General features: G+C 39.5%; 1 protein-coding gene across 4 annotated transcripts in view; it reads left to right on the forward strand.

The window, feature by feature from the left end:
- The window catches only part of bchs (WD repeat and FYVE domain containing 3 bchs), a 404,120-nt gene that overhangs the window by 176,986 nt on the left and 199,540 nt on the right, over positions 1–27,594 (forward strand). For 3 of the 4 annotated variants that reach the window (XM_071686608.1, XM_071686603.1, XM_071686604.1), the window contains 3 exons: positions 1,599–1,747; positions 6,420–6,452; positions 24,445–24,637. In XM_071686608.1, coding sequence (XP_071542709.1) covers positions 1,599–1,747; positions 6,420–6,452; positions 24,445–24,637 — 375 coding nt within the window. The remainder of the gene's footprint in view (positions 1–1,598; positions 1,748–6,419; positions 6,453–24,444; positions 24,638–27,594) is intronic. The other variant, XM_071686607.1, reaches the window with a different exon arrangement.

Raw genomic sequence — 27,594 nt, forward strand, 5'->3', positions numbered from 1 at the left:
GTGGTGTTAGGTGGTTTGATCGAGTGAGAAATGTAAGGGTAAGAGAGATGTGTGGTAATAAAAATAGTGTGATTGAGAGAGCAGAATAGGGTGTATTGAAATGGTTTGGTCACATGGGGAGAATGAGTGAGGAAAGATTGACAAAGGGTATATGTTTCAGAGGTGGAAGGAATGAGAAGTGGGAGACCAAATTGGAGATGGAAGGATGAAGTGAAAAAGATTTTGAGTGATTGGGGCCTGAACATACAGGAGGGTGAAAGGCATGCAAGGAATAGCATGAATTGGAACGATGTGGTATACCAGGGTCGGCTTGCTGTCAATGGATTGAACCAAGGCACGTAAAGCTTCTGGGGTAACCATAGAAAGTTTTGTGGGGTATGACAGCTAGAGACTGAGCGTGAATGAATGTGGCCTTTGTTGCCTTTTCCTAGCGCTACCTCACACATGAACGGGGGGAGGGGGTTGCTATTTCACTTGTGGCAGGGTGGTAATGGGAATGGATGAAGGCAGCAAGTATGAATATGTACATGTGTATATATGTATATGTTTGTGTATGTATATGTATATATGTTGAAATGTATAGGTATGTATATGTGCATGTGTGGGCGTGTATGTATATACTTGTTTATGTGGGTGGATTGGGCCATTATTTTGTCTGTTTCCTTGCGCTACCTCGCTAATGCGGGAGACAGCGACAAAGTATAATAAAATGAAATACAAATGCATGAAAGTGTATTGTATGATATGTGTAAGCGAAGCTGAATGTGATTAAAGGAAAGTACTGCTGTTTAACAGGAAACAGAGTGAAAATATAGATATTGCGAAGCCTTTCAGAGTGAGAAGGTGTACTAAACTGTGCTATAGATGAAAGACTGGAAGAGGTGAGAGAATTAAAGTATGTAGGAGCTGTCATGAGTGAAATGGGTGATATGGAAGGAAAGATAAGGGAGACAGTAGTTCAGGATAGAAGAGTCATTGGATCCCTTAACAGAATGATGAAGGGCTTATGTGTAAGTATGGAAGTGAAGAAAGGATTAAGGCACATCATGTCCCTTCTGACCCTGACGTATGTGGCTGCAACTTGGACATGGAATGAGTCATAGAGGTCAAGAATCCAGGCTATGGAAATGAGTTATATTAGAGGAGCATGTGGGATGACTTGATAGAATAAACAAAGGAACGAAGGGTTGTATTAGAGATTTGATATGGCAGGGAATGTAAAGTGAATAGATTGTGGAATGGGAGAGTGGGTGAAATATGATACTTTGAGGTGGTTTGGGCATGTGGAAAGAATTCAAGATGGTTAGTTTACAAGGAGAGTGTATGAAAGTATGAATAAAGTGCTTGGTTTGAGAGGAAGGCTCTCTGTGACATGGGGAAATAGAGTGGAAGAGTACAGGAGTGAGAGAAATGTGGGAAAAATGCATGGAATGGTGTATGCAAGGGAAGCATATAAGGACATGGATGAATGGAGACTTTTGCTGTGGCCACCTTCTTGATGGGAGTTCCTTGAGGGAATGCTTATCAGAGATATAGGTAGACAGGTATATAAAACTATGTATGTATTTACTTATATTCATATTTTTATGCTTCCTCAGCTGGATCTTGACAGCATATGGACTTTCGTGTTTGGTGTGCCAGCCAGCCAGTGTGCAACAACCATTTCTGGTCGTGTTTCTCTGTGTCCTGAGGCAGCTATCACCATTCTTGCTATGGTGCGCGCAATGCTCAACCAAGAGGACAAAGGGTTTGTGCAGATTTTATTGTAGTGGATGGTGAATTAGTAGACTTTTTCAAAAGTTTGATTGTATTATACCTATTTTTGTTACATGAAGAAATTATGGAATGTATAGCAAAAACTTGCAGGTGAATGGAAACAGAATGGTGTTTGTATTCAAATAAAGGCAGTTAAGTGTTATATATGGTTATCAAAAGAAGTGATAGAAAAGTAACTGTGTTTCTGATATTTGGATAGCAATATCAACAAACTTGGTGTGAGAATGACTGCTGAAAGGAAGGAAAATCACCAGCACATTAGTGAGGGCTGCAAAACAAAAAACGTAAGCCACCTGATTTGGCAATTCTTTAAGAAGATTTTTAGCCCATTCTTCTATATGCTAATGAAATGTGGAATTATGATTGTATTGAATGGTTATGAAGAGTACAAACAGTTGAGGTGGACAGTAAGAAGTTGATGAGTTAGGGTGGATTCGGATTCTGTCAGGATATATGAAGTCAGAGGGATGTGCAAATAGATTATCAAAAATCCATAAACTCTGAACAAATGATTTATTGAATTCCAAATCACTTTCACTTTGGATTATTAGATTCCAGCAAATAATTTTCTTAAATGTAAATTTAGTAAGCATTTTATATATTTGATAGGTTTTACTGGATTCTCCCTGCAACTGGCTAAACTATGGCTGGCAAGTTACTTTTGCAAGCCTGTATCATTAGCAGTAGACAGAAAAAAGTTCAGTGTCCTTGCGAATTTTCTCAGTATGTCATTTCCCTGTTCCTGCTTGGAGTATGCTACTCAGAGAAGTGCATGTTTTACTTCTTCACATTATGTACATTTATTCTGGATCATTAAAATTCTTTGGAGGCATATTTGATATCAGTACTAGTATACACCTCTTTCCCACAGGTAACCTTCTCATTATGAATTGTGTGAATGGCCCATCTAATACTATTTCCTGAAACCTAAGGTTATCACCAGTTAGAATGACCAATCCATCTCCTATTTTATCTATCTTCTCATCCCCTCGTTACTATCATGTCCACCTCTGGATAGAATAGATGAGATCTCTTGAGTAAGCTTTGCTTCCACAATCCCTACAATGTTTGGTGCATTTTTCCTATATGATAAATTGGCTTCTACTCTACCATTTACTACTAATCCCCATCAGGATGTGTATACGATACTTTTAGTCTAACATTAGCTGTTGTCTCAAATTCCGTACCTCTCTACAGGGCTACCAGTTATGGTCTATCTTCTTTCCTCATTTGGCATCATCATGATAATTTTTTCTTTTTCCTTCTGACTGTATTCTTTGTTTTTCCCATTCTAGCCATTGTCTGTCATGTTTGATGAATACACCAATAAATTTCACTTTGTTTACAATTTTCATAGCCTGCTTAAGTATCTTTTAGTTTGGTGAATCTAAATCAAACCTAACCATAATTGGTCGTCTCTTTATATCTTTGTTATAATCACCAATATTTCTTCTTCCTTTTTATCCCTGAGATTAAATCTTCCTTTCTACCTTTCTACCCACCCATTGATTTTGTTGATTGTTCCGTCTCAAACAGTACATGTTCTGTCAGCAGCTTCACTAAGTTCAGTTTTCCCAAGTTTTTGACTTACTACATCTGTCATCATGCTCAGAATCCTTTGTACAGACCCACAAACTGCACTTCCCTATCTACTATATTCTGTACTCTGTTTTTTTTGGGTATTTCTTGCTCTTCTACTACCTCGAGGACATCTAGAATAGCCCATTCTGATATATCCTACTCTTTTATCATTCTATCTTCTCTTGTTTTGATTACATGGTTTAGCAACTCCCTCAGCTTATGCAAATCCATGTTCATGATCATTTCATCTAATTTTTAATTCTATGAGTTCCTCTTTTATTTCATGACACCATTCGTGATCTTTAGATTGATTTCTTAGATTCCTCATTTCTGTCTCTAATTGCAATAATTTCTGATGCTGGTTTTTGAGTATTTCAACCAACATCTCCAAATTTTTGTTCTCTGTTGTTACATCTTTTTCTTTCCTCTTGCTTTCATTTGTGGCTCTGAGTCATTGTTTAGGGACTTGTTAAAAAGAATGTATATACTTCCTGCCCAGGTGCCCCTTCTGTCTTTATGCAGTGCTTGGGAATCTGGCCACATCCACTGGTTGGGACAATAGTTCATGCAGTGTAGTGATGAATGTGTTCTTGTGTGCAGGAAGCGCTGAGCAAATGAATTGTTAGTGCTTGATGTCTTCATTTTGGTAGTTGCATCATGGGTATAAAGGACCTTGGGATATGTTGAAATAATGTTAGTATTGTTGTGGGGATGAATGATGTCCAATGTGTAGACAGGAAAATGTGACTAGTTGTTATTATTGCTTCTGACTGGTGTGAGTATGGTAGGTTGGAGTTCAAGACTTAGGAGGGCAGTTGGTTAATGCTTTTCAGTTTATAGCATGTGAAGCGTCTGGGGTAAACCATGGAAAGTTTTGTGGGGCCTGGATGTGGAAAGGGAGCTATGGTTTTGGTGCATTGCATATGACAGCAAGAGACTGAGTGTGAACGAATGTGGTCTTTTTGTCTTTTTCATGTGTGACAGGGTGTCGACGGGAATGGATGAAATCTAATGACTCATGTTGACCAACTCTTCTACTCACACATATTCTTGTGTCTGTCCCTCTTTTTGCACCAGATATTCCAACTGACCAGTCCTTTTTTAGTACACAACTCCGTAATCTCTTCATGGTTTCCATTCATAACGGTGAATTCCCCATGCACCCCAATTATACCATCAGCTGCCACATTACTTATCTTTGCATTTAAGTCACCCATCAATAATACCTGGCCTCATGCATCAAAACTGCTAACACACTCTTTCAGCTGCCCCAAAACAGTTGCCTCTCTCGATCTTTCTTCTCATGGCCTGGTGCATAAGCACCAGTAATCACCCATCTCTTGCCATCCATTTTCTATTTTACCCAAATCAGTCTAGAATATACTTCCTAACACACTTATCATACTAAACTTCATGAGATACTAAACTTCATGAGTAGTGCTACTCTTGTCATCTTACCAACCCCTTGCTTTACTCCTAAGATATTTCCAAACCATTCGTCCCCCTTACCCTTCAGTTGTGTTTCTTTCAGAGCCAGGACATTGAGGTATCTCTCCTTGAACATACTACCTATCTTTCCTCTCTTCTCATTTTGGTTACATCCAACACATTCAGACACCCCTGTCTGAGCCTTTGAGGATGAGCACTCCCTGCTTGGGTTCCACCTGTGTTTCCTCATTTTAGAAATTAGAGTACAGGGAGGGGAGGTTTTCCAGTCCTCTGCTCCCACCCCCTTTAGTTGCCCTCTGCAACACATAGGGGATATGAAGTTAGAATTCTTACTCTCCTACCTTTTTCTGTCTTTCTTGGTACTATGTCACTGATGCAAGGGATGGTGATACTGTTTCCTGTGGGGTGTGTTAGCACCAGGAATGGATGAAGGCAAGCCATTATGAATATATACATGTGTATATTTGTATATATCTGTGTATGTATATGTTTACATATGTATATGTGGAGCTAGGAATAGATGAAGAAATTAATTCATTCACTCACTTCCACTCTCTATTTGTCCTTTATGTTACACCAAAACCAGCGCCCCTTATCCACACCCATTCCCCACACATCCTTTTAGGGTTTCCCCCAAATGCTGTACATGCCATGGTTCATCCCTTGACAGCACATAGCTCCAATTCGTTTAGCCCTTTGTACACCACACTCTCATGCCTGTTCAGGCCCCAAACTTTCAAAGCATGATTCACTCCATCCTTCCACCCCCTCCTTGGTTTCCCCACTTTACCTTGTTTCTTCCACTTATGACATACATATTCTTTTTGTTGTCCTCCCCTCACTAATCCTCTCTATTTGTTCAAGCCGTTTCAGCACATGCATACTATCTTACTACCACATACCTCTCTTACCCAATTTTTTCTTATTTGATCAACCCTCTCTACACAAGTGATATTCTAGCAAATTTTTGGTAATGCTTGGCCCAAGCAAAAATACATATTGGCCTTTTCATCCTTTATCTTAGAAGCCAGTGTATTTGGTATCATTTAGCACACACAACATTTTGCTGCAATGAAGGGATCTTGTCTTCATGTAAGGTTATGTGACAAGACAACCCTGTATCCCTGAATCATTGTTGAGGGATATGGTATTGGCCTGATGCAGGATATTAACCTATTGAGGATACACCAGATGTTGCTAAGGTCACTTTCATATCTACATTTTGCAGATCTTACGATAGATACTGTATTTGTAAAGGCATTTGATTTATGATTTGATAATTACATGTTACATTTTCATGGATTGCCTTTCGAGTTTTGTATTCCTCCTGTCCAGTCTTTATTATGTTTGAATGTTATGTTTTTTAATTTCAACTGAATTTTTCAGGAGCATATAGATCAAAGTACAATAATAAAAGCATCATGGACTGATGCTCTCATTTTTGCTTATTATCATTGTAGTAAATTTTACATTTATTTTAAAATTCTGTTTTTTTATTACACGTAGATAGACTTTTTTCAATATGATTTATGAGTGACGTATGACATCATTGTCAAAATTTTGGTTTTAGTGAATTTTCTTTTTTGTAAATATGTTTTTTATTTCCTCCACAGGGAATTTACCACTGCTTCCTCATCACATACCACGTAGGTTTTTTGTTTTACCCTTTTATTATTATATGTGAATTATACTACCTTCCCAAACCTGGTTAGTTTAAGACTCAAGTTTTTCCTTACATATTTTTCCTATTCATTTCAGTTCATGGTATGTAATCTATTACATTATATGTGCGGAAGATGAAAGCCGGCAAGGCAGCAGGCTTGGATGGTATTGCAGTGGAAATTATTAAAAAAGGGGGTGACTGTATTGTTGACTGGTTGGTAAGGTTATTCATTGTATGTATAATTCATGGTGAGGTGCCTGAGGATTGGCGGAATGCTTGCATAGTGCCATTGTACAAAGGCAAAGGGGATAAGAGTGAGTGTTCAAATTACAGAGGTATAAGTTTGTTGAGTATTCCTGGTAAATTATATGGGAGGGTATTGATTGAGAGGGTGAAGGCATGTACAGAGCATCAGATTGGGGAAGAGCAGTGTGGTTTCAGAAGTGGTAGAGGATGTGTGGATCAGGTGTTTGCTTTGAAGAATGTATGAGAGAAATAGTTAGAAAAGCAAATGGATATGTATGTAGCATTTATGGATCTGGAGAAGGCATATGATAGAGTTGATAGAGATGCTCTGTGGAAGGTTTTAAGAATATATGGTGTGGGAGGCAAGTTGTTAGAAGCAGTGAAAAGTTTTTATTGAGGATGTAACGCATGTGTACGTGTAGGAAGCGAGGAAAGTGATTGGTTGTCAGTGAATGTAGGTTTGCGGCAGGGGTGTGTGATGTCTCCATGGTTGTTTAATTTGTTTATGGATGGGGTTGTTAGGGAGGTGAATGCAAGAGTTTTGGAAAGAGGGGCAAGTATGAAGTCTGTTGTGGATGAAAGAGCTTGGGAAGTGAGTCAGTTGTTGTTTGCTGATGATACAGCTCTGGTGGCTGATTCATGTGAGAAACTGCAAAAGCTGGTGACTGAGTTTGGTAAAGTGTGTGAAAGAAGAAAGTTAAGAGTAAATGTGAATAAGAGCAAGGTTATTAGGTACAGTAGGGTTGAGGGTCAAGTCAATTGGGAGGTAAGTTTGAATGGAGAAAAACTGGAGGAAGTAAAGTGTTTTAGATATCTGGGAGTGGATCTGGCAGCGGATGGAACCATGGAAGCGGAAGTGAATCATAGGGTGGGGGAGGGGGCGAAAATTCTAGGAGCCTTGAAGAATGTTTGGAAGTCGAGAACATTATCTCGGAAAGCAAAAATGGGTATGTTTGAAGGAATAGTGGTTCCAACAATGTTGCATGGTTGCGAGGTGTGGGCTATGGATAGAGTTGTGCGCAGGAGGGTGGATGTGCTGGAAATGAGATGTTTGAGGACAATATGTTGTGTGAGGTGGTTTGATCAAGTAAGTAATGTAAGGGTAAGAGAGATGTGTGGTAATAAAATGAGTGTGGTTGAGAGAGCAGAAGAGGGTGTTTTGAAATGGTTTGGTCACATGGAGGGAATGAGTGAGGAAAGATTGACCAAGAAGGTATATGTGTCAGAGATGGAGGGAACGAGGAAAAGTGGGAGACCAAATTGGAGGTGGAAAGATGGAGTGAAAAAGATTTTGAGTGATAGGGGCCTGAACATGCAGGAGGGTGAAAGGCGCACAAGGAATTGAGTTAATTGGAACGATGTGGTATACCGGGGTCGATGTGCTGTCAATGGATTGAACCAGGGCATGTGAAGCATCTGGGGTAAACCATGGAAAGTTCTGTGGGGCCTGGATGTGGAAAGGGAGCTGTGGTTTCGGTGCATTATTACATGACAGCTAGAGACTGAGTGTGAACGAATGGGGCCTTTGTTGTCTTTTCCTAGCGCTACCTCGCACACATGAGGGGGAAGGGGGTTGTTATTGCATGTGTGGCGAGGTGGCGATGGGAATGAATAAAGGCAGACTATGAATTATGTACATGTGTATATATGTATATGTCTGTGTGTGTATATATATGTGTACATTGAGATGTATAGGTATGTGTATTTGCGTGTGTGGACGTGTATGTATATACATGTGTATGTGGGTGGGTTGGGCCATTCTTTCGTCTGTTTCCTTGCGCTACCTCGCTAATGTGGGAGACAGCGACAAAGCAAAATAAAGAAAATCAAGAAAATAAAGACATATAAATTATTTGCTGGTATTGCTTTTAATACTAAGGGAGGGAAACCCTTAATTGATGATTATTTGTCACCTTTGTGCTGACCCCCATGAGGTCCTAAAAGCACTTGCCCTTTGAGGGTTTGAAATACGGTTTTTCCATTAGAATGAGGTGTATCTAGGAGAATTCACCTCTTTCAAGTTGCAGAATATATGAGATTGAAAGATTCTCATTCATTGTTCTACACAACCCTATAGCATCCTATCTGGGAATGTAACATTACAGGTGTGGAGAAGAGATTGTGTGTTGCAGCTAAACACCACCTGTCATTAACACTTTCATTGGCAATGGTTGGACTTGTTAGGTGTTTATTGATGGTGTCTCCACTTTTGTTTTTGGCTTCCACATTGAAGGCTGGTAGGGTAATTTTGTTTTTCACTCATGCATTTTCCTTGACATCGATCATTTGTACATTTTGTACCTAGGGACAGCACTAACGTCACATGTCATAGTATGGCATTGATTGACTGTGTTTTATTAGTTAGCTAACTACTATATTTGTTCTTGTTATGCAATTCTTTTGTAACGGAAATATTTTACCTATTTTCATTTTGGTTAAGTAAATATATCAAGGATAATTTGAGAGTAGGAACAGAGGAAATGTCTCCAGTTGTCTTCAGAGAAATTTGTAAACTTGAGTGCATATTAGGATATACCCATTCAATCTAAGATAATTAATTTCCTTATTTAGTATTTGTAATTACCACTACTTCAATGGTTGTCAAGTTGTGCTCCTGTAACCCAGATAGCTGTCTTTTCTTTCAGCTTTACTGTCCACAAAGACAATCCCTCCTTGTCATACATAACATTTAACATCACTTAACTCACATGATTCATGCTTTGTAAATTTAGATTTTTCGTGCATTGAGCACTGTGCACTAACTATCCCTTCCTTTTGGCAAAATGGTAGGAGCAGTAGATAGAATTAGTAGGTAGGAATATTTAGGCAAGAGCATTAGGTAGAAAATTAGCTAAAAAGTAGGTGGCAGGAACGTTAGGTAGGAGCATAAGATTGAAGAAGTCAGTAGGAACATCAGGTAGGAGCCTCTACCAACAATGCACTAGAGATGCCTTCTGCTAATGGTCTGTTGAGAGTGGGACACAAAATGCCAAGAAGGGGCACTGGAGTTCACTAGTTATGGAGACTCTTTTTCCACTGGCCAGATGTGTCCCATGTGTTATGATGAGGGCAAGACATTACAAGCACCCGACAGGTGAAGTGCACATTATTATGAAAATTATATGGATATTAGGCAAGTTAGGGTCCATGTGTTACCAGTGCTACCAGCCTGGGTATCAGGAGGGTTAGTGACAATTGTGTAGTGAGCCAGCACTTCCGTGGTTGTCAAGGTGCGCTCCTCTGACCCAAGTAGCTGTCTTTTCTTTCTGCCTCTCCCACATATGGATTACTGGCTTTCTGTCTACGAACATACAATCTCTCCTTATTACACATAACACAAGACAACACTTAACTCACACAGCTCATTCTTCTTAACTCTAGATTTTCCTTCAGTGAGGATTATGTGTTAGCACTGCCTTTTGGCAAAATGGTCAGAGCAGTAGATAGCAGTAGTAGGGAGGAACATTCAGGCAGGAATATTAGGTAGAAGTTGTAGACAAGAGCATTAAGTAGACACATTAGGTAATAGTCTCCGGTGGGAACATTTGGTAGAAGCCTCTGCAGACACTGTGCTAGAGTTGTCCTTTGCCAGTAATCTGTCAAGGGTGAGGCTGTAAAGGCTAAAAAGCAGTGCAGGAGTCCACTAGTTATAGAGACTATTGCCATGGCCACCCCCTTGAGGGAATTCCAGTTGGGACAGGCATCATAGATAGATAGACAGATAGATTGAGTTCTTGAAAAGTACTGCAGGCAGGTAAAAGGAATGGATATTTTAGAGTAATGTCATTTTAGCCAAGCATAATGCCATTTTTTTCTGGGTTGATTGTAGTCCTTAACCAGTTGTACATTGATAAAGCAGTACTGCTGGCTTGATTGAAAGATTTCAGTAATCACAACAGATTCATAACAGGGTTATACCTGGTTAAGTTATTTATTATTCATTTTATTTATTTTGCTTTGTCGCTGTCTCCCGCGTTAGCGAGGTAGCGCAAGGAAACAGACGAAAGAAATGGCCCAACCCACCCACATACACATGTATATACATACACGTCCACCCACACAAATATACATACCTATACATCTCAGTGTACACATATATATACACACACAGACGTATACATATATACACATGTACATAATTCATACTGTCTGCCTTTATTCATTCCCATCGCCACCTCGCCACACATGGAATAACAACCCCCCTCCCCTCTCGTGTGTGAGGTAGCGCTAGGAAAAGACAACAAAGGCCCCATTCTTTCACACTCAGTCTCTAGCTGTCATGTAATAATGCACCGAAACCACAGCTCCTTTTCCACATCCAGGCCCCACAGAACTTTCCATGGTTTACCCCAGATGCTTCACATGCCCTGGTTCAATCCATTAACAGCACATCGACCCCGGTATACCACATCGTTCCAATTCACTCTATTCCTTGCACGCCTTTCACCCTCCTGCATGTTCAGGCCCCTATCACTCAAAATCTTTTTCACTCCATCTTTCCACCTCCAATTTGGTCTCCCACTTCTCCTCGTTCCCTCCACCTGTGACATATATATCTTGTTGGTCAATCTTTCCTCACTCATTCTCTCCATGTGACCAAACCATTTCAAAACACTCTCTTCTCTCTCAACCATACTCTTTTTATTTCCACACATCTCTCTTACCCTTACATTACTTACTCGATCAAACCACCTCACACCACATATTGTCCTCAAACATCTCATTTCCAGCACATCCACCCTCCTGCACACAACTCTATCCATAGCCCACACCTCGCAACCATGCAACATTGTTGGAACCACTATTCCTTCAAACATACCCATTTTAGCTTTCCGAGATGATGTTCTCGACTTCCAAACATTCTTCAAGGCTCCCAGAATTTTCGCCCCCTCCCCCACCCTATGATTCACTTCCGCTTCCATGGTTCCATCCGCTGCCAGATCCACTCCCAGATATCTAAAACACTTTACTTCCTCCAGTTTTTCTCCATTCAAACTTACCTCCCAATTGACTTGACCCTCAACCCTACTGTACCTAATAACCTTGCTCTTATTCACATTTACTCTTAACTTTCTTCTTTCACACACTTTGCCAAACTCAGTCACCAGCTTCTGCAGTTTCTCACATGAATCAGCCACCAGCGCTGTATCATCAGCGAACAACAACTGACTCACTTCCCAAGCTCTCTCATCCACAACAGACTGCATACTTGCCCCTCTTTCCAAAACTCTTGCATTCACCTCCCTAACAAAACCCCATCCATAAACAAATTAAACAACCATGGAGACATCACACACCCCTGTTGCAAACCTACATTCACTGAGAACCAATCACTTTCCTCTCTTCCTACACGTACACATGCCTTACATCCTCAATAAAAACTTTTCACTGCTTCTAACAACTTGCCTCCCACACCATATATTCTTAATACCTTCCACAGAGCATCTCTATCAACTCTGTCATATGCCTTCTCCAGATCCATAAATGCTACATACAAATCCATTTGCTTTTCTAAGTATTTCTCTCATACATTCTTCAAAGCAAACACCTGATCCACACATCCTCTACCACTTCTGAAACCACACTGCTCTTCCCCAATCTGATGCTCTGTACATGCCTTCACCCTCTCAATCAATACCCTCCCATATAATTTCCCAGGAATACTCAACAAACTTATACCTCTGTAATTTGAGCACTCACTCTTATCCCCCTTGCCTTTGTACAATGGCACTATGCAAGCATTCCGCCAATCCTCAGGCACCTCACCATGAATCATACATACATTAAATAACCTTACCAACCAGTCAGCAATACAGTCACCCCCTTTTTTAATAAATTCCACTGCAGTACCATCCAAACCTGCTGCCTTGCCAGCTTTCATCTTCTGCAAAGCTTTTACTACCTCTTCTCTGTTTACCAAATCATTTTCCCTAGCTCTCTCACTTTGCACACCACCTCGACCAAAACACCCTATATCTGCCACTCTATCATCAAACACATTCAACAAACCTTCAAAATACTCACTCCATCTCCTTCTCACATCACCACTACTTGTTATCACCTCCCCATTAGCCCCCTTCTCTGAAGTTCCCATTTGCTCCCTTGTCTTACGCACTTTATTTACCTCCTTCCAAAACATCTTTTTATCCTCCCTGAAATTTAATGATACTCTCTCACCCCAACTCTCATTTGCCCTCTTTTTCACCTCTTGCACCTTTCTCTTGACCTCTTGCCTCTTTCTTTTATACATCTCCCACTCATTTGCATTTTTTCCCTGCAAAAATCGTCCAGATGCCTCTCTCTTCTCTTTCACTAATAATCTTACTTCTTCATCCCACCACTAGCTACCCTTTCTCATCAACCCACCTCCCACGCTTCTCATGCCAAAAGCATCTTTTGCACAAGCCATCACTGCTTCCCAAAATACATCCCATTCCTCCCCCACTCCCCATACCTCCTTTGTTCTCACCTTTTTCCATTCTGTACTCAGTCTCTCCTGGTACTTCCTCACACAAGTCTCCTTCCCAAGCTCACTTACTCTCACCACTCTCTTCACCCCAACATTCTCTCTTCTTTTCTGAAAACCCCTACAAATCTTCACCTTCGCCTCCACAAGATAATGATCAGACATCCCTCCAGTTGCACCTCTCAGCATATTAACATCCAAAAGTCTCTCTTTTGTGTGCCTATCAATTAACACGCAATCCAATAACTCTCTCTGTCCATCTCTCCTACTTACATACGTATACTTATGTATATCTCACTTTTTAAACGAGGTATTCCAAATCACCAGTCCTTTCTCAGCACACAAATCCACAAGCTCTTCACCATTTCCATTTACAACACTGAACACCCCATGTATACCAATTATTCCCTCAACTGCCACATTACTCACCTTTGCATTCAAATCACCCATCACTATAATCTGGTCTTGTGCATCAAAACCACTAACACACTCATTCATCTACTCCCAAAACACTTGCCTCTCTTGATCTTCTCATGCCCAGGTGCATATGCACCAATAATCACCCATCTCTCTCCATCAACTTTCAGTTTTACCCATATCAATCTAGAATTTACTTTCTTACACTCTATCACATACTCCCACTACTCCTGTTTCAGGAGTAGTGCTACTCCTTCCCTTGCTCCTGTCCTCTCACTAACCCCTGACTTTACTCCCAAGACATTCCCAAACCACTCTTCCCCTTTACCCTTGAGCTTCGTTTCACTCAGAGCCAAAACATCCAGGTTCCTTTCCTCAAACATACTACCTATCTCTCCTTTTTTCTCATCTTGGATACATCCACACACATTTAGACACCCCAATCTGAGCCTTCGAGGAGGATGAGCACTCCCCACGTTGCTGGTTAAGTTACTTGGGAATATATTTCCTTTGCCATGAAGCATGTTTCTTTGCAATGTAAAAAGTATCACAACGTTCCAGACCAGCTCACATGGTTCAGGATCAAATGGTGCTCCCAGACAGGTTTACTTTACCTTTCAACAGATAAGGCAGTAGCTTAATTAGAGTGCAAGTACCATAGTTCATGTTATTCACCTTGTGTTAATATCTATTCATGTGTTGCAGAGATCTTTTTTAAGCAGGAAAGAAGTTAAAGACAGTATAGTTCTTGCACCTAAGTGTTTCATTCACAAGAGTAATTGGCTCGAAATGGATTAATTGTTACACAATTGACATCTGCCTTGGTAGTATGGTGAAGCAAGGTTAACTCTTAGGTCATCCCTTCAAACCTTCTGATGAGATGAGTAATTTTAGGTACAGCTTTGAGAAAGGTCTACCTCCAGTGGACCAAAAATTATGTAGGGATGCTTCAAAACATGTTGAGAATTGATACACAGCATTTCATATATTTCCTGTTGGGATCAGTATTGGCCTTAATTTCTGGAATAAGGTATTTTCATATAAGAAATTGAGGAAGCAGTTTTTAGTGGAATGTTGATATGGGCTTATATCATTTAGTTCTTTAGTTGATCCTCAAGCTGTTTCTTCCATTCTCTGTCCAGAAGGTATGAGTCCAGCCTATCCGAAAAGAGGACTGGCTCTGATTGGAAGAGCCTCCATGTAACTTTTATAAAGGCATTATTAATGGGTCATGTTACATAGTGAAGAGTGCCTGCATGGTGATGTGTTTAAGTTGGACGTATGTTCACAGGGGGTTTAGTTTACCCTTTCTGTAGATTTATTTTTTCCTCAGCCTTTTACTTGTAGGAAAGGTCTTTTTCTTCACACAAGCACATGTGAAGGTTGTTGGCATATTGCTAAGCTTATAAGTTGAGACCGTCTTGTAATCCTTCTTGATCTGTAGGGGAGGTAAAAATATACATGGAGGCTTAAGTTCTTATATTCCAGCTCATGATACACTTTGGAGACTAAGTTGTTAGGAGTTTTTTAAAAGGGAGTCCTTACAATGCCTCATGGATTGCCCTTTTGAAACACCAGCAAGAATTTGACTGCCTTCAGGACTTGGAATTCCAGGAGTTGCAGGTGTACTTTTCATCTTTTAACCATGTTATCAGTATAGAGGGCAGGGACAGGCCTTGAAGCTCAAAGTTCCATGTCCTGACCCATGTACCAGTGACATACAAGGGAAACTTATTTGGATTGTTTACCAAGAGGGAGTCCTTACAGTACTTCATGGGATTATCAACTTACAGAACCTCAGCAAGGATTTGAATGTTTTTAGTATGTGGAACAGTGGGTGATGCTGGTATATTGTTCATTCCATAGCCCTCTGTCATCATTAGGAGGTATGAAGACACACCATGAGACTTAAGGATCCATATTCTGGGTAGTGTACTGAGTGTACATTAGGGCAGCTGAGTTGGAGGGTGTTTATCCAGGGAGAGTCTTTGGTGATTGCTAATGGGACTGGCCTTTTTGGAACCTCAGCAGAGTTTTGATTGTATATCCACAGATTGCCTAAGCTTTCCTCACATGATACCTCAGGTTCTTTTATATCACCTCAGTTTTGTTGCAGTGTCCCAACCTTAAGTCCTGGATTTTCATATTTACTCATGGATTTTTCTGAAACACTTCATTCGGCAGAGGTTTGAAAAATGGTTAGTAGATGACCTTCTATGTGACATTAACCTTCTATTCAAAGATTTTACCCTTCGGTATGGGAAGCCTTGCAATCCTTCCTTGAAGAATCTGATTTTTCATATGTGACTGAAATATCACATTTAGTCTTCTCTAACTTTCTTAAGAGTAGAATAAGGCTAGTAGCATTGTTGCCTTCAAGAAACCCTGTCTTTTGGTTTTGGTGTTAATATGACAGGTCCTATCTGGATTAAACTTCTCTGATTTTTTTTTTTTTTTTGAGGGGACTGGGTACTTCACTGCAAGAGAAGTGGCTGCCTTCAGAAATCCTAGATATCTGACAAACTTGTGGTTTTTCTGGCAGTTTGACTCCTCACCGTTCTCATATAAAAACTTTTTCTTATAGCCATGGGCTCTGGGAAGAGAGTTAATGAGTTCCACATTATGTCCAGACAGAAAATCTTCTCTGGGATGACAGTCTCTTCTGGGCTAAGATAAAACCAAAATCCTTAGTTTTTGCTATGAATTGCAGTACTTCATGAAGAGTGTCTTTCTTTTATCAGTTAATCTTAAAAAGATCTTTTGATCTGAATCAGTAATTGAAGGGACTATAATTGTGCACTGTGGAACCTTGAAACCTCTTTTCGTAAGGATTATGTCTTTATGGATGAACCCATTTGTTGCTTTGCAGTCATTCTACTGTTACATATCAGGGTGTCATGATTGTCAGTTTACAAATCTTATTTTGTGCCTTAAAGTTGAATTCTGTGCCCATTTTAGGTTCAGTTAGCTGGCCATAGAAAGGGTGAGTCATTGGAGATGTCTGAAGGCCTCAGTAACATGCTAGGGACAATGGTGAGTGGATATGTGTGCCTTTTCTAGGGACTCATCATTTCCTCCAGTGCCTACTACCACTCCCACTGCACCCACACCACCCTTTTGTAGGAAATTGTTCAGAGATTTTTCACAGTCCATATTAATGTGATAAAGGAAATGAATTATTGGGAATAGCTGAAATCTCTGAGGCTATACTCCCTGGAGTGCAAACTGGAGAGGTATATCATTATCTGTACCTGGATTATCCTAGAAGGTATGATTCCCAAATTATGTTCAGGAGTAACATCCTACTGGCATGACAGGCATAGAAGACTTTTAGGAACACTTCATATGAAATCCAAAGGTGCAGTATGCACAAAAAGAGAGAACACCCAGGGGTCAAGTGCATATGTTTGAATCTTGCTTCCATCTGCTCCTAGCGCTACCTTGCTGGCATGAGAAGTGGTAATCGAGTTTGAAAAAGCTTATTTTTAGTTGTAGGAAAAGAATGATTTTCCTGTTCAATTGGTTTTTCATCTCTGTGAACTAATGTTTGGTAACATATGATACAATTTTAATGAATCTGATTTATAAGATCTGCAGTTTGTCATTTTATTCAGTATGGGCATCATATTAACTTATTATCAGAACCACCCATTGATACAAGCTAAGTTTTAGTACATCACTCTGTGTAATGGTAACAATCATTGATTTTCCACTGCATTGTAAATGCAGGTTATTTCCTGAAAATGGAAGCTTTTAAAAGCAACGAACCTTAATCTCCTTTGAGCTCCTTAGCCTTGCTTCAGGGATATCCAAGAGATGTATAGGTCATGCCAGACACATTCTGTGTTGCTCTTGATGTTCTCATATTGTTCTTTCTTACAGGAGTGATCCTGGTTTAATTCCAAAAGTTGGTTTTAAGTCCAAAGACCTCTCAATCCTGAGCATTTTGGATCTGGGATAGTTGAGTGTTGCAGAAAACCAAGAAAAAGCATTACTCTTGAAATGAATTTAGTTCTTTTTTAGCCTTGCTTCAGGGATATCCAAGAGATGTATAGGTCATGCCAGACACATTCTGTGTTGCTCTTGATGTTCTCATATTGTTCTTTCTTACAGGAGTGATCCTGGTTTAATTCCAAAAGTTGGTTTTAAGTCCAAAGACCTCTCAATCCTGAGCATTTTGGATCTGGGATAGTTAGGTGTTGCAGAAAACCAAGAAAAAGCATTACTCTTGAAATGAATTTAGTTCTTTTAAGTCATTGGGATTGCTGGTAAATGAGCAGTAAACATAGGAGAGTACTTGGCGCATCTCATGTGACATAGTATGTGGCAATGGAAACAAGATCAGAGCAAGTATGCAGAATATGACACTGTTAAATGCAACCAAAACAGATTTGTCTGCAGTTTCATGTGCAAACAATCCTTCATCTTTGTCTGTGTAACTCTGCGTTGGCCTTCCACCTCAACCCACTTGTATTGTGCAAGGCTCACTCTTGTCACTAGTTGGGCAGTTTTGACTCTTATTAGTAGATTACAGAATAAATCACAATGATATTGAAGTGGAGAAATTTATTCCACAGACACATTGGTGTCATAAAGGGTCTTCAGGGTGGCATGACGTTGAGCTTAACTGATGTTATATTTACAGCATGGTGCAAAGTAGTTCGCTTTACACTCAATTCCAAATTGACATCACAGCTTCAGGCGTTTGGTCATGTTAAAACAGAACAATGATACTTAGAGTAAATCTTTGTTGCTTGATTGAAAGCCTGTTAAAGTGGAACGTTGTTAAATACGGTGATTTTTTATTGTTCCCACTTGTATGTCGAAATTTTAAACCATGCACACTAAATGATCACAGTGTATTACTTTATTAGATGAATCTTTACACTCAAAATATGCTTGGAAATATTCTAGGTCATTGTTACCATTACGTACCAGAGCCCCACCTCATTCCAGGATTACATAAAGAGAAACTTGCATGCAATTGATACTTAATCGCTGAGTGTGAGGGTGGTGGGGTTGTGGGGGAGGGGGTCCTGTGCTGGCTTCCGTGTTGTTTACTCCCACTAAAATTGCTCTCTGACTCACTTCTTGCTTTACTTTTAATCTTTATTTTTCTTCATATTCCTCACCATTAGATAGCAAGAATTTCATGGATGTAACTCCTCCCACATCTCCACATCTCTTAAGTCATCCGATCTATATATTTTCTGCATTGTAAGTTTACACATAACACAAGAGTCTGATGAAAGTGCACCTGCATTCGTGATGCTACAAAGGGTTATTGAGGAGAGATGAAGTTTCTTTGCTTCCTGGCGATGGAAGAGACCTATTTAGGCTACTGATTATGTCTGCTGGATTTTATGACAAACTCCTGTAAATGTAGTTTTATGTTCTCAGTATGACTTATGCAACAGTACTTTTTTGTGTTGTCTCATTCCACTTTTATTTAGATTAGAAGGTGTACTTTTTATGGTATGCAGAGATACCTCATGTCATTAGGAACTATAATTAGAATCACAAAAAATCACGCTATGTCAATTATCCAATTGACAAAGAGAAAGGAGGCATAAGCCGGTCCCTCTTAAGGATGTTTTGCTCACTAAATGATTTCCACAACTTGCCATGGTTGCTTGACCTGGCACATCAGTGATTTTATCAAGGGCTCAAGTGATGGTTAAATTGATGTGGTGGATGTTTTATGTAATTTTAATCAACTTAGGAAAGTGATTGTTATTATGATGCAGAGGAAATATGAGTGGAATTTTCAAGAGCAGTTGATGGCTGGCATGTGTGTAGACAGCATAGGTCCTTATGTAATAACAAAACTATTTTATCCCTGGGGATAGGGGATTAAGAATACTTCCCACGTATTCCCTGCGTGTCGTAGAAGGCGACTAAAAGGGGAGGTAGCGGGGGGCTGGAAATCCTCCCCTCTCGTTTTTTTTTTTTTTTCCCAAAAGAAGGAACAGAGGGGGCCAGTTGAGGATATTCCAAAAAAGGCCCAGTCCTCTGTTCTTAGCGCTACCTCGATAACGCGGGAAATGGCGAATGGTTTAAAAGAAAAAAAAAAATATATATAAAACTCTGAATGATGTATATATATTTAGAAATTATGTAAATATTACATAATGAGTAGGTTTTGTATCTGAAATTTATATGAATAAGCTATTTATAGAACTTCACATTGTGTGGTGAAACATTTTGTACATTCGTTACTTGTTATTCACTAGGTATAATGTTATAAAGTGTCCATAAGTCACTGTTAAAAAATGAAAACAAATACTTGTGAGTTGATCAAAGTGCACCAAGATGATGATATAATCTGTCATATCTTCTGCAATAATGCAGCCAGCACATCATCTGTGAACACATGAAGTTTTCTTGATGTTTCCTTTGATTAATGAGATTGAAGTATTTTTTTTCATTTCTAATAAGCTCCCATATTGAGGCATCACTAAATTTTTTTTTTATGTGGGTAGTCGTTGTAGTTTAAGGGTTAAAAAGAGGTGGGAAAATAGATCATCATCATCAGATGATGATGATGATGGCTGCCATTTAAAGGAGAACAAGGGGAAACACCAGACCAAATTGGAGGTGGAAGGATGGAGTGAAAAAGATTTTGAGTGATTGAGGCTTGAACATGCAGGAGGGTGAGAGATGTGCAAGTAGTAGCATCAATTGGAACAATGTGGTATAGCAGGGTCAACATGCTGTCAATGGACTGAAACAGGGTATGTGAAACATCTGGGGTAAACCATGGAAAGGTCTGTGGGGCCCGGATTTAGATAGGGAGCCATGGTTTTGGTACACTGACAGCTAGAGATTGAGTGTGAACAGATGTGGCCTTTTTTTGTTTTTCTGGCACTACCTTTTGTGTGTCCTGGGCTACCTTGCTGACACTGGAAATGGCAATCAAGTATAGTAAGAAAAAGAATGATGTCTTTAAACTAGTCACTAACTCATTATAAACAGTTTGGTATCCTTCTTTGGCATTGGCTCATGAACTTACAACATGGTCAGGGATTTTGCTGTTGATCTCATCACAGATAAGAATTCAGTTGTTGACCTCCCTGCAGGTCCTTCATGTACACTGCCCTCACTGTTAAGTTCTGCTCTCATCCACACTTTTTTAAGTTCCTCATTCCATGCTGCTAAAAAAAATATTTTTAGGACACTGTCATTGAAAATAAACAACTTTGATATAAAATGATTATGCTTTTACTTCACACTAAGCGGTACATATTTAGTACTTTTGATCATTACTCCTCTGCTTTTACTGCTTCGTATTATAATTTTCTTGTCTGTCCTTGTAGTTTTGATACATTGTGAATGCTTTCTATATTCCCTTCTAGCACTAGCCTTTTGATAGAAATATCATTCATACACTTTCCCTTTTCAAGGATTTGTGGTTCATCCATTCAAACAAAGGAAGCTTATATAGTGGCTTTAGCAACCCAGGTGGTTAAATTGAAATTGATGACATTGTCAAGTAGGTGAGTGTTGGTCCTTCAACAGATAGTACTTGTCTGAGCAGGTATTTATGTTGAAAGCTGTTCCATTCACTCAGGTTTTTAAAAACCCTGGTTGTTCATTCCTTGAATGCACCATTATTGATCATGCGTTCTTTTTTTGTACTGCATATATCTTGATACCTGAACTCACCTGATTTTTACATTAATTCTGTCGTGTGTACTGTGTTGTTGCAATTAGTGGATTTATATGGTTTTTGGGGCTTTTTTCTTACCATATATCTTTAGCTTAGATGTGACCTTTATTCATCCATGTGTTCTTAGGTATTCATCACCTTTCAGCTTCTTAAAAACTATCTGATGTATTGACTTTAAACAGCATGGATATACTCAGGTGTGTTTCATTAACTTTTTCGTAGATCCCTTTTGAATTTTATGTAGCTTCTCTGGATGATATGTTACAAGGTCCCTTTGGGCATTACCAGTGTTTCTGTCGTTGGCAGTAAGCAATCAGCCAATTATTTATCAAACTTCATATGACTGACTGAATTCAAATTTAATGTTCTGATGCCATGAAATAGCATAGTTGAATTTTATTATTTTGACTTTTTTAAGCAAAATGAAAAAAAAATTGAACACCCTAGGAACCAGTTTTGTGCTATCTATCAATATCTCTCATGCTTTATTCCCTTCAGGAACTCCCTCAAGGGGGTGCTAAACAGTCTTGCCTTTTCACACAAAAGAGAGCTAGAAAGAGAACGCTTCACTTTTATGCTGATTGAATCATTCACCCACCACTTCATTATGCTATCCTAACCTTTCTCTGTACTGTTATTTATGATAAGCCATTCCCTTTTCTTTTCCAGAACAGAATTTCAGGATCATGTCACAATGCTTTTGTAATTATAAATTGTTATTTTCAATGCCATGCTGTTCTGTGCATTTGTGAGCAAAATAACCCTCATCTGGTCTTTGTAAGGTTTCAGCTTTTTGCCAGATAGTATAAGTAATATGTTTTAAATCTAAGATTTCGAATTCTTAAGTTGTTTAGACTTTTGAAATAGTGTTTTTTTATTTTGTTTTGACTGTACAAGTTGAACCTCTTTAATCCAGCAACCCTGGGACCTGGCCATTGCCAGACCACAGAAAATGCCAGGAAAAAGAAATTGACCCCTAAGGGAACCCCCTATGTAAAAATATGCCCAACCCCTAGTTTTGCCAGTTCATTCCACATACACATTGCTGTGTTATCAAAGGTATAAGAAAGCTTTAAACAAGAAATGATGCAACCATTAATGCTTCCAAACAAGGTTTTTATTGTTACATCAGGTTACATTAGAAATACCCCCAGATGGAGTACTCCGCAAGGGTTTTTCGTGACATACAATGCCAATACAGTGCTGAGTTTTAAACTGCCACTAACTGTGCCAATTCCTCCACAAACTTTATTGCAGCTTTGCCATGATTAGTTATGCAGTGAACAACCATATGTTGGTAGTTGGCTTTGGTTGACTCTTGGTGCTATTGTTGTTTTATTGTTATCATCAAGGCAGCCAGCTTGTGCTTTGTCCCAGCCAGGCAGTGGGCCTGCACACTCTCACTCGCCCTGTATAAGATGCTGTTGGTTGTTTAATATAGAATTGGAGTTTTTATCGATTTTTTTTTATACAACCTTACACAACAGCTTCCCTGTCAGCACTACGCTCTTCACTGCACACTTTTTTTTACTGAAATTCCATGTTTCCACTTAAACTTGTGTAACCATCCTTGTGAATATTCACAATCATAGTCTAGCTTTAGTTTTCTATGAAAAGCTTTGGCCTGCTCAATAAGCATCTCTCCAGAAATGCTTACACCTTCATTACATGGGAGCTTAAACCATTTGTAAGTGCACTGGTTAACTTTGTACTCCTCATACCTTTTAAAGTTTTCCAAAACTGTAAACTTTTCTGGCTTTCATTATCTGCAAAGAATTGAATATAAGAAACTAGCAAACAGGAATGTAAATTAGTTTGGCTGCATTGTAAACAGATTTAGGTGCCTTAGCACTGCTATAAGCGCTGCCCTGGTGGTAAATCCACAAACTAATGGTTGCAGATTCAAAATGTGCTGGACCATGGGGGTTACTGGACCACAGAGCGCCAGATTAGAGAGGTACAACTTGTATGTGTCCATACTTGAGGCCCCCAACTCAAACAGAGGGAACACTTTTTAAGAACTGCTTGCTAGATGGACAATATGTTTAGATGTGGTGTGGAATAGATTAACTTGATTACAGTTTTTCCTATACAATAGTCTTTGTGTTATTTCTTACGTTATCATAGACTCAAGTTGCTGGAGAGTTATGAAAAAGATGATAGGTGTATAATTGGCCATCCCAGAGGAGGTTCTTTGTGAGTTTGTTGTATGAATACAGTAATAAGTTAGTTGTGATTACTTGTTTGTACTGTATGGGAAGGGAGTTTACAATTCAAGGGGCCCCATCTCTTGAACAATGTTGTGTTATACAACTTCTTAAATTCATTTACACCGTCTACATCAACCATTTTATTCCATTCATCCACCCCTTTTGTTCCATGAAAGTCACTCTTCACTTATTTTTTAACAAGTTTCTTGCTTAATTTCATGTTATGTCCTAGGTTGCTGTGTCCCAACATCTCATCAAAGAATTGATCACTCACTGCCTTTGTCATGAATATGTTTTAAAAAACTTTAAAGGTTGTGATTAGGTCACCCTTCACTCATCTTTTTTCCAAGGTGGGCAAATTTAAAGCCTTTAGTCTTTCTTTGTAACTCAGATATCTTTGTTGCCCTCATCTGGACCTTCTCTATTACCTCTTTGTGCTTCTTTAGGTTCAGTGACCAAACTTGAGATGTATATTGTAGTAATGGCTGGATGTAGGATATGTACAGCTTGCTAGATGTTTCCTGATCCATATACTTGAAAGCTATTCAGATATTTGCCAAAAGACTGTTTGTCTCCTTAAATATTCTTGAGTGTGGGACTCTGGCTGTAGGTGAAAGATGATGGTAACTCTCAAATCCTTCTCACACATAGAATCCTGAAGCTTATTTCTTCATAGGTAATCATTAAGGTCATCCACTTTGTCCAAATCTCAGTAATATACAATTACTTAGGTTGAATTTTATCAACCATGTATTTTACCAACTTTGGAGTATGTTTAGGAACCTTTGTAAATTGACATAAAGAGTAATGAAGACTTTTTGTGTGTCAGTTTAATTTTCTTTTAAAAGAAAGATATGCATCAGGCTCTAACTGATTGCTTGTTTGTTGTTAGTCCCAAAGATTGTGAAATAAATCAGTTGTCAGTTAAATGCTGGCAAACTGTGAATAACATTGATTCAATTTTCAGAAAGGAACTTCCTGATTGGCTTCAGAGCTACCCTGTCACTCTCATTCAGTTCCTGCGGTTCCTGTACCAGCAAAATGGGGACTTTCTGCCAGTGTTTCTCTCAGCTGATGTACTAGCAGCACTTGCCTCAACACTGTTCCCTTACACTGGTTCATCAGAGCCTCAGAGCCTTGCATCACCAGAAGATGAAAAGGTTGGTTATCCTGAGTTGATGAAAATGGATAAAAAATTTGTGTATCATTCAAGGAAGCATTTCTTTAGTAGATTTAGCATTCTGACTCAGTGACTCTCTTAACTATTTACTTGACTGTCTTCTGTCTTTCCAACCATCTTTCAGTTTTTTCTCTTACAGAATTATGCTAGAGATTTCTGCAGAACCTTGTTTTTCAGAGCACTCCCTCAAGGAGATGGCCATAGCAATAGAGTCTCCATAACTAGTGAACTCAATTGCTGCTTCTTATCCTTTTGTGCCTCACCCTCAATAGGCCATTGGCATAGGGCAACTCTTGTGCAGTGTTTGCTGAGGTTCCACCCTAATGTTCCTGTCTATTGTTTCTACTTCCTGCATCTGCCTATTGTTTCAACCTAATGTCCATGCCTAAATGTTTCAACCTACTACTACTATCTGTCTTGCTCCTACCTTTTTGCCAAAAGGCATGGTTATTGCATAGTGCTCACCGCAGGAAAATCTAGTTACAAAGAATGTGCTGTGTAAGTTAAGTTCTGTCAAGTGTTATGTATGCTGTGGAGAGATTGTACATTTGTGGACAGAATGACAGTAGGCCACATGTAGGTGAGGCACAAAGAAAAGAAAGCTTCCTGGGTCAAAGGAGTGCTTCTTAGCTGCTGAAGTACTGGCTTACTGTGCAGTGATCACCAACCTTCCTGATACTCCTGATTGTCAGCTTCCTACCAACTACTACTACTTTCTACATATTCATATTTATTTATTTTGCTTTGTCGCTGTCTCCTGCATTTGCGAGGTAGTGCAAAGAAATAGACGAAAGAAATGGCCCAACCCACCCCCATACACATGTATATACATACACGTCCACACACGCAAATATACATACCCATACATCTCAATGTACACATATATATACACACACACACATACATATTTACACATGCACACAATTCACACTGTCTGCCTTTATTCATTCCCATCGCCACCTCGCCACACATGGAATAACATCCCCCTCCCCCCTCATGTATGCGAGGTAGCGCTAGGAAAAGACAACAAAGGCCCCATTCATTCACACTCAGTCTCTAGCTGTCATGCAATAATGCCCAAAACCACAGCTTCCTTTCCACATCCAGGCCCCACAGAACTTTCCATGGTTTACCCCATATCTTTACATAAATCCAGTTGAAACATTCTTTGCAGAAATGTACTCTTTCATATACTTCTATTGTGCCTTCTGTCATCCTCTTCATCCATCCATGCTTGACCCCCTGTGACCTTAGGTTTTCTTTCCAGGCTGGAGAAACTTATTTCAAGGCAAAAAGATATGTATTAGACCCTATAGTTTTAAAGATATTCATAAAACAGTGAAGAATATCACTTCAGGAGTATAGTTATATTACTGCTGATAATGGGTAGAAGTTTTGCTGTAGTGCAGGAAGAATGCTACAAAAAGTGCTGGGGTGAGTCCTGAATGTCGAGTTACCTTTATGCATGTGTTGTTATTCATTTCAGCTACACCAAAAGGTCGATCACTGATTATAATTATGACTTAATTTATGTACTGATCTTGTTATAATCAGTGTAATTTATTGATGATTTTTCATGTTGGAAAAATTATGAAAGTTTGTGAAATTACCAGCTACACCAATCAGACACTGTGTGGCCAAGGTCAGGTGGGTGCTGGCAACACTGCCTCCACTTTTGCTTGCAATACCTGTCAGTAGAAGGAGTGAATGTGGCCAGATAGTCAGGGCCTTTCCTTGTCTGTTGCTGGCACTACTTGCTAATACAGGAAACAGCAATGAAGTATGAGGAAGTACCAGGAGAGATTGATTTTAGAATGGCAAAAGGTGAAAGCAAATGATGTGAGGGGAGTGAGTGAGGAATGGGATATATTTAGGGAAGCAGTGATAGGATGTACAAGAGAGGCATGTGGCATGAGAAAGGTGGGAGATGGGCAGATTAGAAAGGGTTATGAGTGGTGGGATGAAGAAGTAAAGTTGTTAGTGAAAGAGAAGAAAGGGGCATTTGGACAATGCTTCCAAGGAAGGAGTGAAAAGGACTGGGAGATGTATAAAAGAAATAGCAGGAGATCTAGAGGAAGGTGCAAGGGATGAAGAAGAGGGCAAATGAGAGTTGGGGTGAGAGAGTATCATTAAACTTAAGGGAGAATAAAAAGATATTTTGAAGGAAGTAAATAACATGCTTAAGACAAGAAAACAGATGGGAACATCAGTGTAGGGGGCAAGTGGGGAAGTGATAATAGGTAGTGATGAAGTGAGAAGGAAATGGAGTGAGTGTTTTGAAGGTTTTTTTAATGTGTTTGATGATGGAATGGCAGATGTAGGGTGTTTTGGCAGGGGTGGTTTGCAGAATAAGAGGGTCAGGGAGAGTGTTTTGGTTAAGAGAGAAGAGAGAGTGAAAACTTTTCCAGATGATGAAATCCGGGAAGGTGGCAGGTCAGGATGGTATGGCAGTAGAATTTATTAAGAAAGGGGATGACTGTGTTGTCGACTAGTTGGTGAGGATATTAAGTGTATGTATGGATCATAGTGAAGTGCCTGAGAATTGGCAGAATGCATGCGCAGTGCCATTGTACAAAGGCAAAGGGGATAAAGGTGAATGTTCAAACTAAAGAGGCATATGTTTGTTAAGTATTCCTGGGAAATTGTATGGGAGGGTATTGATTAAGAGGGTAAAGGCATATACAGAGCATCAGATTGGGGAGGAGCAGTATGGTTTCAGATGTGGTAGAGGATGTGTGGATCAGGTGTCTGCTTGAAGAATGTATGAGAAATATTTATAAAATGAGATGGATTTGTATGTAGCATTTATAGATCTGGAGAAGGCATATGATAGGGTTGATAGAGATGCTTTGTGGAAGGTCTTAAGAGTATATGGTGTGGGTGGTAAGCTGCTAGAAGCGGTGAAAAGTTTTTACCAAGGATGTAAGGCATGTGTAC

This window comes from Panulirus ornatus, chromosome 42 (assembly GCF_036320965.1).
Source record: "Panulirus ornatus isolate Po-2019 chromosome 42, ASM3632096v1, whole genome shotgun sequence".
NCBI classification, from domain to species: Eukaryota; Metazoa; Arthropoda; class Malacostraca; order Decapoda; family Palinuridae; genus Panulirus; species Panulirus ornatus.